At 38.0% G+C, this 16,437-nt stretch overlaps 1 protein-coding gene across 3 annotated transcripts in view; it reads left to right on the forward strand.

Moving 5' to 3' along the window:
* Cnot4 (CCR4-NOT transcription complex subunit 4) overlaps window positions 1-15,725 on the forward strand; it is a 42,223-nt gene extending 26,498 nt beyond the window's left edge. For 2 of the 3 annotated variants that reach the window (XM_089649048.1, XM_089649050.1), the window contains exons 6-13: window positions 369-558; window positions 2,160-2,261; window positions 4,067-4,142; window positions 4,420-5,891; window positions 6,439-6,772; window positions 9,809-9,915; window positions 11,859-11,980; window positions 13,584-15,725. In XM_089649048.1, the coding sequence (XP_089505174.1) occupies window positions 369-558; window positions 2,160-2,261; window positions 4,067-4,142; window positions 4,420-5,891; window positions 6,439-6,772; window positions 9,809-9,915; window positions 11,859-11,980; window positions 13,584-14,003 (2,823 nt within the window). In that variant the 3' untranslated portion in view covers window positions 14,004-15,725. Of the gene's footprint in view, window positions 1-356; window positions 559-2,159; window positions 2,262-4,066; window positions 4,143-4,419; window positions 5,892-6,438; window positions 6,773-9,808; window positions 9,916-11,858; window positions 11,981-13,583 lie in introns of all 3 variants that reach the window. The other variant, XM_089649047.1, reaches the window with a different exon arrangement.
* Window positions 15,726-16,437: the final 712 nt, after the last annotated feature.

The following is a 16,437-nucleotide window of genomic DNA, read 5'->3' on the forward strand; positions in this document are numbered from 1 at the left end:
TTAAATAAATAAATAAATATTAGAATGATCGCATGTTCTCCAGAGACCCATTCCACTGTTAAAAAACCAGTTTGTATGAAAAAATTTTTAGGGCATCTTTTTTTTGGCGAAAATTTAGAATTACGAGTTTTTTCAAATTATCGGAGCTCGAATTAACGGGATTCTACTGTAGGTGGAAATTTATTTTTTATTCTAATATATTTATGAAGACAGCCACTATCCTACATTTCTGAAAATTCTTCATACAAATAATGAATTTTTGGTTATTAGTAATGTTGTTTTGACGAGCCATTAGTGCTTGTATTTATGTATAATTAATTCCATCTATACTAACACATATCTAAACTAAATAACAGTCCAATTGGCAGGGTCCTTCCGCATCGGCGTACGTCACGTACGTCAGCCACGCCGACGCCCTGCGCGCCATTCAGAATGTCAACAACGTCACCATTGACGGGCGCGTGCTCAAGGGCAGCCTCGGCACCACGAAGTACTGCGCCAACTTCATGCGCAACCAGCCGTGCCCCAAGCCGGACTGCATGTACCTGCACGAACTAGGTGAGCAACCTCTAACTAAAAACTTTATTTACCCAAATGCCTATTTTATCACCTTTCAAAAGCAGTTTTTATTTTTTGGAAACATTCAGAAATATACAAGTGAAAATACTCCGACCTTCTGTCAGAGGCCCATCTTCCCAGATGTTAACACACTTCGGCCGGGAAAGGTAGGTCTACCCCACAGACATATGAATATATAGACTAGAAATTAAAGATGAGGGGTAAAATCAACTGTTGAAGAACGAAGGGGGTAAAGCTGACTGTGATTCGTCAATAAATCAATCTGACAGTACATAGGCATCTCGCATTATAATATCACCATTTAGTTCTTAAAAGTAAAATCTGCTTTTGAATGAATAGACATTTTTACATGGGAGCGCAAATTACTCGCCACGTTATGAACAAATTTGCGAAGTCCAAATTCGGCAAAATAAATTTCTTCTATTTTCAGAGTCGAATATTTCGTTTACGTATTTAGTTAAGACACTTTTATAAATGTTCATAATTTACTTCCCAGCAACCAACCAGCTTTGTGTTTCGCGTCCAGACGTATCTCAATGTGATAGTATATGTTTCTACAACTGATCCATATTATACGATGTGAATATGCTTAAAATAAAGTAAAATAATGCTTATATATGGAATGTAATACGACAATTGGGTTTATTCTCTTTTTCACATCTATTTTTACAAGTTTTCATACCACAAGCCACCATTTTGCCGTGTTATTTCGTAAAATGAACCGATGATGCCTCGACCATAGTTCGCACAAGAATGATGACGTCACGTCTTCTAAATTCACTTGAGGCCATACGCGAGCCCAGCCGGCTCCAATGGAACCGGTATGGGGAGTGGGGAATAATACGCTTTTAATCACTTAGGGCAGGTCTACTAATATTCTTATGTCTATGGTCTACCCGTTCGGTCGATTGATGCTTAACGTCGGGAAGGGTATTTCTACCTTTTGCGCCGGCCTCATTTCAATGGCAGAAAAGACGGAATTATTCAATGTTTTTCATGAATATTATATACCAATCTCTTTGTAAAGGTCCCAATTATATGTACATAATTATCGAATCGTAGTGCAAGTCCTTTTTAAATTTTATTTTCGTGCATTTCGTTTACATCGGTATTTAAGAAAAAGGATAGTATATTATTTGTTAGTGAAATAATTCAATTCCTGGAATGAGGGTTTTTATAACCGTGAAACCCGATTCGAATCTCTTTCTCCGTTCCGCACCCACTCAACTCCTATGTGCAAGCGATCAAGAGTTGTCGGGCGTATTTAAAGAAAGCTGGTACGAGCAAATACCGATAGGTGGACCGTAATGAACATATTACAAGGTTAATTGAGTTGCATATCAAATAATATTAGATTTTTGTTTAGTACTTTTATAGCTTGGGTATGCTGAGTTACTATGTAGAAATTTTTATCAATTTTTTTAAATTATTTTCAAAGATAAAGCGATTTAAAAAAATTAAAGAAATTAGCACGTTACCTTTATTTTCGCCCGGACTCAGCATAGCGCCAGCGCACAAAATACTTGGCCAGAATGAGAAGTCTTGTACGATAATTCAATTATATGTTTTGATATTTGCAGGGGACTCGAAAGCCTCCTTTACGAAGGAGGAGATGCATCAGGGCATGCATCAAGTGTACGAAAGGAAGCTGCACAATCAGTTACTGGCTGCAACCAACAGCAGTGAGTACCAAACAACTAAAAACTTAACTCTAATCTCCCTAGAATAATTCCCCTCTCCGATGAAACTCTTTTCTTCCTTTACATTAGCTCCACAAAGGAGACCCCAATTTTTGGGATGTGTGGAGGGTCTCTTTAGGGAAAGGGAGGAAAGAAAGTTCTGGGAAGGAAAAGGAAACTGGGGGTCAATGTGTCCAGGAGTGATGGATGTATGAATGCGGTGCAAGGCGATGAATCAAGAGATTCCGGCTGGTAAGGTCCAAAGGCCTCCCTTAACCAGTCTCTCCCGATCCCACCTGCCACGCAGTAGGTGCCAAGACCTAGACAAACCTTACCCCATAAACCCTTGGCCAATATTATATTCGATATTCCAGTTCAATCTCTTATATTTTGTAAAACAGGCTTCTTTCTTCCTCTAACCTCTTCTCTTCAGTTAAGTTCTTTTTCGTAAGCCTTCTGGTGTCCAGGTTTGAACATAAGTCTCCCTCAATGTATCTAGTTTTGGACAGGCCTCATGAATGTGACCAGGTTTGGACATAAGTCTCCCTCAATGTATCTAGTTTTGGACAGGCTTCATGAATGTGACCAGGTTTGGACATAAGTCTCCCTCAATGTATCTAGTTTTGGACAGGCCTCATGAATGTGACCAGGTTTGGACATAAGTCTCCCTCAATGATCTAGTTTTGGACAGGCCTCATGAATGTGACCAGGTTTGAACATAAGTCTCCCTCAATGTATCTAGTTTTGGACAGGCCTCATGAATGTGACCAGGTTTGGACATAAGTCTCCCTCAATGATCTAGTTTTGGACAGGCCTCATGAATGTGACCAGGTTTGGACATAAGTCTCCCTCAATGTATCTAGTTTTGGACAGGCCTCATGAATGTGACCAGGTTTGGACATAAGTCTCCCTCAATGTATCTAGTTTTGGACAGGCCTCATGAATGTGACCAGGTTTGGACATAAGTCTCCCTCAATGTATCTAGTTTTGGACAGGCCTCATGAATGTGACCAGGTTTGGACATAAGTCTCCCTCAATGTATCTAGTTTTGGACAGGCCTCATGAATGTGACCAGGTTTGGACATAAGTCTCCCTCAATGTATCTAGTTTTGGACAGGCCTCATGAATGTGACCAGGTTTGGACATAAGTCTCCCTCAATGTATCTAGTTTTGGACAGGCCTCACGAATGTGACCAGGTTTGGACATAAGTCTCCCTCAATGTATCTAGTTTTGGACAGGCCTCACGAATGTGACCAGGTTTGGACATAAGTCTCCCTCAATGTATCTACTTTTGGACAGGCCTCATGAATGTGACCAGGTTTGGACATAAGTCTCCCTCAATGTATCTAGTTTTGGACAGGCCTCATGAATGTGACCAGGTTTGGACATAAGTCTCCCTCAATGTATCTAGTTTTGGACAGGCCTCATGAATGTGACCAGGTTTGGACATAAGTCTCCCTCAATGTATCTAGTTTTGGACAGGCCTCACGAATGTGACCAGGTTTGGACATAAGTCTCCCTCAATGTATCTAGTTTTGGACAGGCCTCACGAATGTGACCAGGTTTGGACATAAGTCTCCCTCAATGTATCTACTTTTGGACAGGCCTCATGAATGTGACCAGGTTTGGACATATGTCTCCCTCAATGTATCTAATTTTGGACAGGCCTCATGAAAGTGTCCAGTTTTGGAGATAGGTCTGTCCCCCTGAAATGTGTCCAGTTTTGGACACATTTTGCCGGCAGTTCAGAATTTGAACGCTGATGAAATAGTGTTACAATATTAATATGGATTTATTTGTGTTCCAGGTGCGCCAGGCGGAGGAGGTACATTTATACCGACTACTGTCGTCACATCTTCTAGTATCAATATATCTAATTCTAGGTGAGTTAACCTGTTGTTATTTTCTCTGCGTATTGTCTACACTACTATAGAATAGATGATAACTTATTCATTTTTAATCATTGAAGACAATGTTAACGACTAAATCCAAAATGTGAAACAGAAAAGATGGAAATAGATTCAGTCTCATCTAGTAATTGAACCCAGGCCATAGAGCTAATTCGACCGTATCAAATAACATCATTTTTAACTATCATGCTTCGACTGAGAGCTACCCACTTTATCTTCATTTGCTTAACCCATATTTGTCTGATTCCAGTAATGGCAATGGGAACAGTGCAGGCGGAGGCGGGCTGATGCTCAGTTCCTCGTCTTCCTCGACGAGCAGCAATAGTAGCAATGGCAGTAGTTCTAGCTCCACCAGCTCCCATGCCGGCAGTCAGGGCAAGGAGGCCTGGCCCAGTCTGTCCCCGCCCCCGCCCTCCTCGGAGCTGCCCTCACTTCCGGACCTGCCCGACCTGCCCGCGGCCCCTGTTGTCCAGCCCACGCCCCTTCCAGCCCAGACAGCCCCCAGCAAGAAACAGAACAACAACAGCAACTCCAACAGCAACTCCAACAGCAACTCCAACAGCAACTCCAACAAGAACTCCAACAAAGCCAACAACAAGGAAAGCAAAAAGAATGCCAACAGTAAAAACAAAGACAAAAGTCAACAGAACCAAGCCATCTCTTCAAATAGTCACCATACTTCTAATAATAGCGGTGAGAGCGTAAGTAATAACAACACTGTCACCAAAAGTCCACAGAAAAAGCAACAACAGCAAACACAGCAGATAGTTAACAATATTGTAAATTTGGCGACAGAAAGCTTAGAAAAGAAACCGATCGTCGAAGAAAATAATGTTGAAATCAACAACGAAAAGGTGTTTAGCAATTTGGCAGTTAAAAACGAAGACGTTTTAGAATTGGACGCAGACGAAAGACATAGCCTACTCGATAGTCACGACCTGTTATTAGATAACAGCGATCATAGCCTGCTTGAAGATAACGATAATCACGATTTACTCACAGATGTACCGTCTGATCAGCAGCACATGTTGTTCAACAGGCACAGAGAGATGATGTCCAATATATCCAACAATCACAACTTGCTACAGCATAGCTTACCAATGAAGAATAGTTTAGTTTCAGAATTCGGCGCCTTAGAAAATAGGGAACAAATGTTTGGACTGAACGACCACCCGATGGTATGTCTCGACGCTAAAGAAATATTAATGCTACGAGAAAGACACCAAGCAACGCAACAAGAAATGCAACTAAGACGAAACGAGTTAATGGCCAGACAGAACCACTCGATGATGGAACAACACAAGCCTTATCTTAATAACGTCGGATTAGACACTTCACAAGACTCTGTATTAAATTTCAATCAGATTCAAAACACAAATATTCTACCGCCGTTCGGCATGAGAATGGACGGGACTGTTCCACAAAACTTCGGAATGCTGCAACAGAATAGCCGGAGCAACGGGGTGTTGGAGTCTAATCACTTATTGAACGGTTACGGGAGTGACGTTAGTCATCTGGTGCCCGAAGGGAGATACGTGGGTGAGAATAGCATGGATAGATTCTTCCTAGACTTTCATAGAAACCAGCAGATGAAGGGCAGCGGTAGGACCGGTCCGCTTCTGCCACCGGAAGCACCTTCGCTAGCGTACATTGAGGGACAGCACAGACAGGCGCTGCAGAGAAAATATGGAATGATGCAGAATGGACTGCAAGACGGAATGGGTAAGTTCTGCTCTTTGATCCGTCTGCTTGTGGTGAAACTGTGGACTTGTGTGTTGGACCTATTTCACCTTCTGGCAATGGGCCGTTAATTGAATTGTCAGTTATGTTGTGGGGTAGTGAATATACTGAAATTAATTATTGTCTATGCATTGAATAGACTGTAAAGTGAATTGTCTGTCAAATGTTAACTGATTCACTGCCGCCAGTACCGATCGGGAGCATTTGAGTTTAGTTTGTACTGAACTGAATTATGGTGACTGATTTGAATTGATACCTAATAATTGTGAATTGATTTTGTTGTAAGTCGATTTGGCAGTGAATTGATTTGATTGTGAATTATTGAGCTGATTAAATGAATGTGAATTACAAAATTGAAATGAGTTTTTATTATATTGACTGCAACTGCTGTATGATTCAACTGAAATTAAGCGATTGAATTGGTTTGCTTGTGAATTGAAGAGTCTGAACTGGGTAGACTGATGTCAATATGAATAGATTGGACTGTGACAGAGGACATTTTTCCTATCTCACACCTTCTCTGTCTCAGGTCTCCAACAACAACAGCAACAACAACTACAGCAGCAACAACAACAGCAACAACAATTACAACAGCAACAACAACAGCAGCAGCAGCAACAAAACCAACAACAACAGCATCAACAACAACAGCAGCAGCAGCAGCAGCAACTACAGCAACAACAGCAACAACAGATATCCAACTTGTTTGCGTCGCGTTCCTCGGTGGGCAGCGGAGACGATGGAGCCACCAAATCTGCGCGCGAGGATGACCTTGACTTTGAATGGCTGAAGGAACGCCAGAAGCTGTTTGCGGAGCTCATCGAGAATGATATGATGCAGCAAAAGAACGGCGGAACTTACAGGTGGGTCTCTTCTTTTATATAAATGCATAAAGTAGTCTGGAGTCAGTGGTAACATCAGAACTAACTTGCCAGTGGTCATGGAGATGAGGAGAGCAATATTGCTACTGAACAGAATCAATTCAGATATGGATATATTTGTTGCTACTAGTTTACTGCTGTCATAAGCAAAAAGGCAGCTGAAAATTTTCAATGGTCACATTCTGATATATCGACCTTTCACGTTTATCATCTTGTTATAATAAACAGTGGGTACATCAGAATGTGACCATTGAAGATTTTCAGCTGCCTTTTTGCATGTGACGGTAGTGTAGTTGATACCTGCTTTCTTATACAGGGTGTACGGGGGTAAAGTGCACAAACTTCGGGAGGTGATTCTGCTTTTTTCGAAATTTCAACATTTGAAGGTAGAAGGTTTCAGGTACAAAAGTTTTATTTTTTGAGTAATATTTTTGTATGGGAAAAAAAACAGCAGAATTTTGAAAAAAGTTATTTGTCTTTTTTACTTCTACCATCATGTAGAATCACCTTCGAAGTTTGTACACCTAACCCTTAGAGCGGGAGCACACAGAGAGCGGTCAGAGTTCTGCGTTCTAGTGACCGTTGACCGCTCAAGAGTTCCAAAGCACACAAGCGGCGTTCAAATTCTCGCGTTCTAGTTTCGTTTGGGTCTTTGCATATGCAACATGTCACTAGAAAGTTCATCATCCGATGAAGAATTATTGCTCTTGTGGAGCTTAGCAGCTTCTAAAAAGAAAAGGAAGTATTGGAACAAGGCAAATTTACTAATAATAAAATTTACTTAAAATTTAAATTTACTAGTAGTAATTTCAAACCAAGCTTCGGCTTTTTTGCCGCGGTTTTTATAATTTACATCACTTAAATCGTATAATAAACTCTTTTCCCTAACCAATTCAATCAACTTTTCCGTGTTTGTAACCTCGGACATCGCGGCGTTCTGGCGTTCTCTGCCTCGGCGTGAAAAGAACTCTTAGAACGCGAAGTTTCGTTTTGACCGCCGCGGTTTGACTGCCCGCTGTGTGCGTTGTTGTTACAGTATCAGTACATTCTAATGAACGCCGAACGCGGAACTCGGAACTCCTGACCGCTCTCTGTGTGCTCCCGCTCTAAGTTTAGACACTCTGTATTTATATAATCTTGCTTAATATATATATTTTTTAAAACGCTTTAAAATTAATAATTGTGAAATGTTTTTGAAATAATAAATTGAATTGAAAAGCACCCTCAATCGGGGTATGTTGCAATCATTATTGATCAGTTGTTTCATATAACTTAAATAATAACATAACTTGAATAGAACTTTTGCAGGACTTGAAAATAAACTTTGAAATTTGATGAATTGTTTAAATTCTGTGAAAAAATCCATCCTAAAGCCATTTCAAGCAATGTTTCTTTAACCATGTTAAGTGACCAAATACTTTTTAATCTTCGTGTTCTTCCAACTTTCTTCAGCTTTTCAACATTTTCCAAATTGAGAATGCTATAGTTCCACTGGTTCTGGCAGTTAACCCTTAAATGCATACTGTTGCAAAACTGCAACATACCGTTCAAACCACCTTTAACTCTTTGGTGTATACTTAATGCATGCCGTTTTAGAATTATCAAGTTCACGGTAATATATTTTATCGAGTGGCATCACCTTTTTTTCTTTCGCGAATGTCAAATGTCACTTTTTCTTTAACAAAGTGAAGATTCTCGAAAATTGGTTGGAGGTTAGAATTACAGTTTGGTTTTGCTGTTATTATTTTGATTTTCTTAGGTAAGTAGATACAATAATACAATACTTATATGTAATAACTCGTATTTTTCCGGTACACTTATTATTTTTGAGAAATTTTTTTAGGTTTTTTATTTTTTTTTCATACGTAAATTGTTCATATTAATTTTTATTAAATACATGGTGTTGTAAACCTGCAACAATTTTTTTTTAATCAAATATCATTAAAAAATTACAAAAAAATAAAATTCTTTATATTTCCTTGCATGTGCATGTAAATATCTACAAAATATATTTTTTTCCAGAAAAATTAATAAATCATGCATTTAAGGGTTAAAACACTTTTACACTATTCCCATACTTTTCAGGAAGATGTGAACAAAATTGTTAAAAGGATTGAACTGTGGATTAAAATTGTAATGCCACAACATAATATAACCTAAAGGTAGATAGATACACACATATATTCATGCTCGATCGAACATGTTCACTTCGAAGCGTGCTCGTCATAGCGTCCACACGCTCGTGGATATGGATATACCACTCATGTTGTAAATTTCTGTTGAATATTGAGCAAGAATTATGGCCCTTAAATCTTTTTCACATCGAGCTGTTGCCTCGATATCGAAAAAAAAAGCATAGAGGAAGGAAGATGGAACACGCGTTGAGACATGTTCAAATGAGCATTGAACCATTGAGCATGAACGAGCATGGGTACGTGGTTTTACCCGAGATGTTCACCGTTTGTTATATTTATTGTGTGTTTTTTTTTTAACTATCCTGCAGCCAAGTGGGGGAGTAGGTTGTACCCAAAATTACTATCCTCCTTATAATAGCTTAAATACTTGACATATCATTTTAGTATTTTACGTATTCCTGCGCAAATACATAAGTTACCATTAATAATTGTCTGAATAATTGGGATTTCTATAGTTTAAAAGCCCATAAAACAGAAAAATCATGGGGTCTTCGAAGACCCACTTGGTTACAGACGTTTTGTTTGGCATCTTGGCCTGTCAAGAGTTAAGCACTATCTGTGTTGTGACAGCTTGTTGATCTATTGAACACCTGGTTTAACAAACCCAGGCAATATTGTTTTTCTTTTGTTGTGGTAATAAATAATTAGTCTTTATGTTTTCAAAGTAATTTTCTAATGTCCAATGAATTAATACATGTTCTGCATAGTGATAGTATGGCCATCTGGATTAATTGTAGGCTTGTACCACCGCTCTGGGATCCATTTGCGTATCCTTGGTTGTTATCGTAATTGATTGTCTACTAAAGTGTTGTTATTGTTTCAGCGGTGAGAGTGGTGAGTGCGTATCGCGTCGTAGTCGCCACCCGCCCCCGGGCTTCACGCACATGAACTCCTTCGGCATCGGACTGCCCCGACCACAGCCGGCTACAGGTACCTACCCTCTTTTATTTATTTATTTATTAAACGCCATAAAAGGCTTTTACAGTAATGTGAAACATGGGATTATAAGTACACAGTTCAGGGCTGTAAGAGACTTGACAATTAGAAATAGCATTTTTCATTAAAATAATACATCCACAAGCAGTTTTTATTGATGCTATACATATACATTTCACATATATGTATATATGTGGAATGTATATGTATAGAACACCATATATATGTTACACATAAAGAAGAACACAACAGTCAGTATGATGCAGTACAAACAGACATTTAACATTTCACAAACATATCAATTACATTCATAACCAAGTATTTTTGCCTTGATGCAAGACGGTGAGGTTTTGAAAATATCAAAAAGGTCTGTATACGTGTTGGCAGTGCGGTGAAAACGCGCCAACGGTGAATGATACAAATAGTTAGTGCTATGAAAAATGCTATGCTTAGTTTAAACTAACTCTTGCCACTTGCCATCCTATCGTCTCCACTTACCCTGCGTCTGCCTGAATCAGGGTAAGGTAAGTTTGAGGATAATTAAAATTAACAGCGCACTTGAGAATTATTATTATTTAACCTTGACAAGCCGTCTCCTCTGCAATTGCAGTGTTGAAGAATCAGGCCCGTGTTACAATGACCTGCAATTGCAGGGATGACTGTTACGTTCTTGTACTCTTTATGTTTAGCATGATAGATTTTTTTTTTTTTTTTTTTTTTTCATGTTCTCCATGAAACGGTTATACACCAATATATCATGGAGAAGATTACAAATTAAAAAGTTTACACAGGCAGTTTTACTATTTTGTCACATGCGTTATAAGATAGTTACTGAATTGTCTGTAGGTGACATTGAAAATGTCGATGGCTAATGCAGAATCGTTAAGCAGTTGAGTCGCTCTGTGTATTGGCGCGTTCTGATAGGCAGAAGTCCTCGCTTTCGGAGCATATAAGAGTGCATGGGATCTCCCTCGAGTATAATTGTTAGGGACATAAAAGTTAACCTCTTTCAACATAGGCGGATTATGTATTGTACCAGAGATTAACTTAAAAAAGTGTTTGCCTAAAAATATTTTTCTGCGGGCTTCTAATGTATTGAAATCGAGCATTCCTGTTAAGAACAAGGATGGATACAGGAATGGATAGTATGTATATTCCCTCATATACAGGTAACGCATAAACCTTTTTTGTACTTTTTCTATTTCTAAGATATGGATTTGTTCAGAAGGGGCCCAAATAATGGAGCTGTATTCCAGGATACTGCGGACAAGTGCTTCATATGTTCTTCATACATTCTGTAACTTTTTAAAATTAAGCAGTGTTGTTTTTATACCGGGATCGGTATGAAAAAAGCATTGTAAAATGCCCATAAGATTCTGTTGATCCTTTGATTCTTTTTTCGGTCCGACACTATATTATAAGTAGGTAAAATACATTATGTTTTTGGTGGTTCCATTACTTAACGCGACGACAATTCAAGACACGTTTTAAAAAGCGATGAAAATAACCAACATGTAAACCCTACCTACGTAACCTATTTAAGGTTAAATGCAAAGTTTGTAAAAATGCGCTCATAGATGGCGTTAATTAAACTATTTTTATTAAAATACTCTTTTTTTGCAAAACTATTTATTTATATTGCGTATGCACGGGAACAAACAAATAATTCGTCTTAATATTGTAAAGCATCACTTGCAAAAAGCGCATTTTAGTAAAATAATTAAATTTATGCCATCTATGAACACGTAGATTATAACGAATATAATAGTTTTATATAATAGAATAAAATATTTTTTGTTTCATCACTTTTCATGATTTTATATCTACTTTTTAAAGGTGTGTTGAATTGTTATTTTGATGAGTGACCCGGTCACCGTTTTTGGTTTATGTTATATTTCTGTATTGTATCTACATAATACGATTTGTATTAATTCCAGGGTTGACCCAAGCTCCCCCCGGAATGGTATCAGACTGGACACAGCTGGACCCGGCCATCGTATCAGGGATGTGCAGCAACCCTGTTCTGGCCAGGTTCAGGGCGCTGTCCTTGCAGCACCAGGTAACCCACCATCCCGAGCACTTACCATAAAATGTCGCATACTTTAGTTTGCGCAAACAAGAGTCCATTGTTTTCTTGGTATATTATATTTAGACTTTAATTTGAGGGGCGGCTATGAGTACGCATGTATTGGATAACCAACACCTCTGCCATAGGTCACCCCAAGTGGTTCGTTACGTTTGGTGACTTAGCAGGGGTGCCCGGGTTCACCAACTGATTGAGGGAGACCTTTCGACCTGTCCAAAACAGGACTCTCGGAACATTGCCTTGCATCGCAGTGGGAGGGAAAGATTGTTACATCTGTTACTCCTGAACTCCCCACAGATTTCTACCGTTTATACTTTTTTCCTCCCCATCCTTCCTTTCCCTAAAAGACCCTCCACACAGCATCCCCAAAGATGACGCAGGCCCTGAGGGGAATTATTTTCTTCAGGGCCTCCTGTGTTGGAGCTAATGTAAAAAAAAGGTCTTGAATAATATTGACATTTCAGCTGTTGCAAGGAACTTTGGTAAATATATTATGTATCGGATAAATAATAATGATTGGATTATTTGTATAGCGCCATTTTCGTGAGAAAATCACCTCAAGGGCGCTCAAAGGGACTAGATATAGATTATCTTCCCTCAGATGTACTTAATTTTATTTTAATCCTGATAAATTTTCTCAAAAAACAAGACAAGTTTGAAATTATCTCTTTTGATGCCTGGAAAACATTATTAGAGAATTTAACGCATATATATTTTGCTCATGTTTGTTTTCTATTCAGTAGGACCCCCATTAATTTAAACCCCGATAATTTGAAAATACGCTTAATAGAAATTTTTTTCTGAAAAAAAGTTTTTTCCATTTTAAATTTTTTTTTTTTAATTTTAAATTTATTTGGGTGTGTGTATGAATTTTTTTTCTGTATACAGTGAAACTAGCTCAAGAGGTTTGATTTTTTTTTCATTTTAAAATTTAGAATTTGAAAAATGGGCTGAAGGATTTTCCCACATGAGAAGTTATTTTTTTATCAATCTTATGGGAAATCTTATAATTTCCTTCATCTGTATCTGACAAATAGGCCGTGGAGATAGAAAAGGTTCCACTTTTGCTACACTTTTTCCCATATGGCCAACACGCATGAATATCGACGCCTTAGCCGTTTATCCTTTACAGTGTCGTGTTTGTTTTTTTTTTAATGTGAATAGAGTACATAAGAGTCCCAGCTGCTCTCGATCGTCTGGAACCAATGAGGATATGGCACCCCCGATTGGGGTATGTTGTGAGGTTGAAGGTAGCGGGGAGGGGAAGGAGATGGGGAAGTACCTGGCTGTTCAGATCTGGTCACCAAACTGGACTAAAGCCATTTCAAGCAACATTTCAATTCTAAATGGTGGTCTTACACCAGGAAGAAACTTAGAGTATCTTTCAATCTTGAACGTGACTTAAATGAATAAATTGTGAAATAACACAAATTAATCAAATCAAATTTAGTTGCGAATGCCGGGATTTGAACCTGCAACTGTTTATCTACCTTTTCGTAAAAAAAAATTATTGTACAACACAGACATTTATATCAGTTTTACATCCTAATATAAGTTTATAATTATTTTGTTTTAGGCAACACAGGGTCACCAGAACGGCTTAGCAATTCCACCACAACATATGCTCACTCCACAACAGCAGCAGCAATATCAACAGCAAAGAAAGATGATGGCAGCTGCCCAGCCACAACAACAACAGCAAAATCAGCAACAGAACCCACAACAGAGCCAGCAAAACTCACAACAAAATCAGCAAAACCCACAACAGAATCAGCAGCAAAATTTCTGGATTCTACCCGGAGACAATAACGGTGTCAATCACATTGCCAATTACCAGAATAGAAACGGATTTTATACGTCCGCTAATCAAATGCAAAATGCCGAAATGATGCAAAATAAATATGCTAATATTCCACTGCCCCCGGGCTTCTCGTCCGTACAGCAAGTTGCAAACAACAGTGCTCCGGTCAGCACAGAATGCATTGAATCTAAATAAACCAATAAATACACTAAAACGCATTGACCTAGAGTACATGGGGCGTGCCGCACGCTAAGAGGAGGCATTACTATGAAGATTGTGGTCACACATATAATTTTTTATCGTTTGCAAACGAATGTTTGCAACTTGTTGACATTATAATAACGTGTCAGGAGTATTCGTTAGATGCAAGCGAATGATTTAGCACATCTTTAAGTCTGATTGATTTGAGATTTTCACGCCTAATAATATCACATTTTTTTAAATTTTGTGGTGTTTAAGCAATTAGGGTGTTATTTTACTTCCCGAGTCAATGTTTTGGACAGCGTTTCAGTATTATATATGTAAACACCATCAGGAAAAATTTTGAGTATACAAATTTGTTTGTTTGCGTGCGTAGCAGCTCAAAATCGGGGTTATAGCAACTTTTTTTTGATTTACCCTACAAAGATGCCAAGAGTTGTTGAGATTTAATCAGTAATCCATATTAATGTTGATTGGGTGCTTGCAAATTTCAATCGCCTCTCTAATTAGGCGAATTCGATGTTTCAAGTATTAAGACTCAAATCTGAAGAAATAGCCAGATGGTTTTAGCAAATTTAATCGCAGGTTTATCCCGATACATTTTCAGAGACACTTTTTGTTATTATGCTTTCTGTTTAGCACACCTTTAGCATCTGCCCTGATGATGAGAAACTGCAAAGCTGTCTGAAACTTTAACTCAAGAAGGTGGACGAAGTGCAAATGCACGCCAATACCACAAAAATCAAACAGTGTCATTTTAAAATGATATATTAAAACTTTTATCCATTTATTTTTTATTTTCGACCGTTTTTTTGACCGGCTTCTGCCTATCACAGCCATCTTGAGACCGGTACAATCTGGTACAAGACTAGTACAGTCTGAAATTGCCATGATAGGCCGAAACCGGTAACGGTCTAAAGTAACTAGTACAGTCTGAAGATTGCCATGATAGGCCGAAACCGGTAACGGTCCAAAGTAACTAGTACAGTCTGAAGATTGCCATGATAGGCTGAAACCGGTAACGGTCCAAAGTAACTAGTACAGTCTGAAGATTGCCATGATAGGCCGAAACCGGTAACGGTCCAAAGTAACTAGTACAGTCTGAAGATTGCCATGATAGGCCGAAACCGGTAACGGTCCAAAGTAACTAGTACAGTCTGAAGATTGCCATGATAGGCCGAAACCGGTAACGGTCCAAAGTAACTAGTACAGTCTGAAGATTGCCATGATAGGCCGAAACCGGTAACGGTCCAAAGTAAAAAAAAAGTGGATTAATGTTTAAAATTGTTTCAATAATAAGTCAATATAGTGGAATTTGACCACGTATTGTCAGTATCAAAAATAGAAAAGTCTCGTTTTCATAATTAGCAGGCTTATGGATGTCAGACGATCGTGTTTAGAGGTGGCCCTTGTGTATTCTATCATGTCAATGGTAATTAATTTTGAATTAATACACAAATTAAAGAAAATTCTTTACTGTGAATTTTTTTTTTAAGGAGCATAAAGTTTATAAAGTTATATTAATGGGCTGTAACGTATATAAAGTGAGAGTTACGAGAAATCAGAGTTGTTCGGCCGCGGAACTATTGTTAGCAATGGCCGAGGAAATAAAATTGTGAAATAAAAATTGAATTTAATTGTCTATAAGACGTCGCATATGTCGATAAATGTATGTGGGATGAGTTTGGCTTCAAAATAATACAGACATATTTACAATGCTCGTGTTTTTATTGATTTTTCATATTATTTGTGTTTTATTTATAAAATATCTAACGAACAGTAAATATGAATACAATGAAATTAACTCAAGAAGTTCCCACTTTAGAAGTTTTCCCACTTGAGAAGTTTTCACGCTTAAGAAGTTTTCGCACTTTAGAAGTTTTTACGCAAATTTTCCCACTTTAGAAGTTTTCAAGCTTAACCACTCAGAACATTAGAATGTCAAAAGACGTAAATATGATAATAGCGGTCAAGACATTAGAACGTCTTTTCACGTAAACGCGCGAGATTTTACAAAAAATCGATTTATCTCCATCACTAGTATACGGATTGCCATGATTTAAAAAATAGAGTATCGATAATGAATAACGCTACGCGTCTGTATTCAAGAATATCTATGGAACTTAGAGGTGCATTATCTAAGCCGATTGGATCTGTCATCTTGTTCGTTCATAATTTATTGCGTTTCTAAATAATTTTTTAAAAATATTTTAGTTTGGACGGTTAATATTTTGAGGTGACTAATAGTTTTTAATTATATTTCTTCAATATATAAAGTGTTATTTCTTTATGATACTCAGAAAAAAGTACATTTTTCACGGCTTTGAAATAATGGTCAAGGGTTTTTACATATTTTTGACGTTTTCATAAAAAGTATATTTAGAAACGCAAATATTTACGTATAACAAAACAATACTATAGTGGATTT

This window comes from Hesperophylax consimilis, chromosome 29 (genome assembly GCF_061612785.1).
Source record: "Hesperophylax consimilis isolate HC1 chromosome 29, BYU_Hcon_1.0, whole genome shotgun sequence".
NCBI lineage: Eukaryota > Metazoa > Arthropoda > Insecta > Trichoptera > Limnephilidae > Hesperophylax > Hesperophylax consimilis.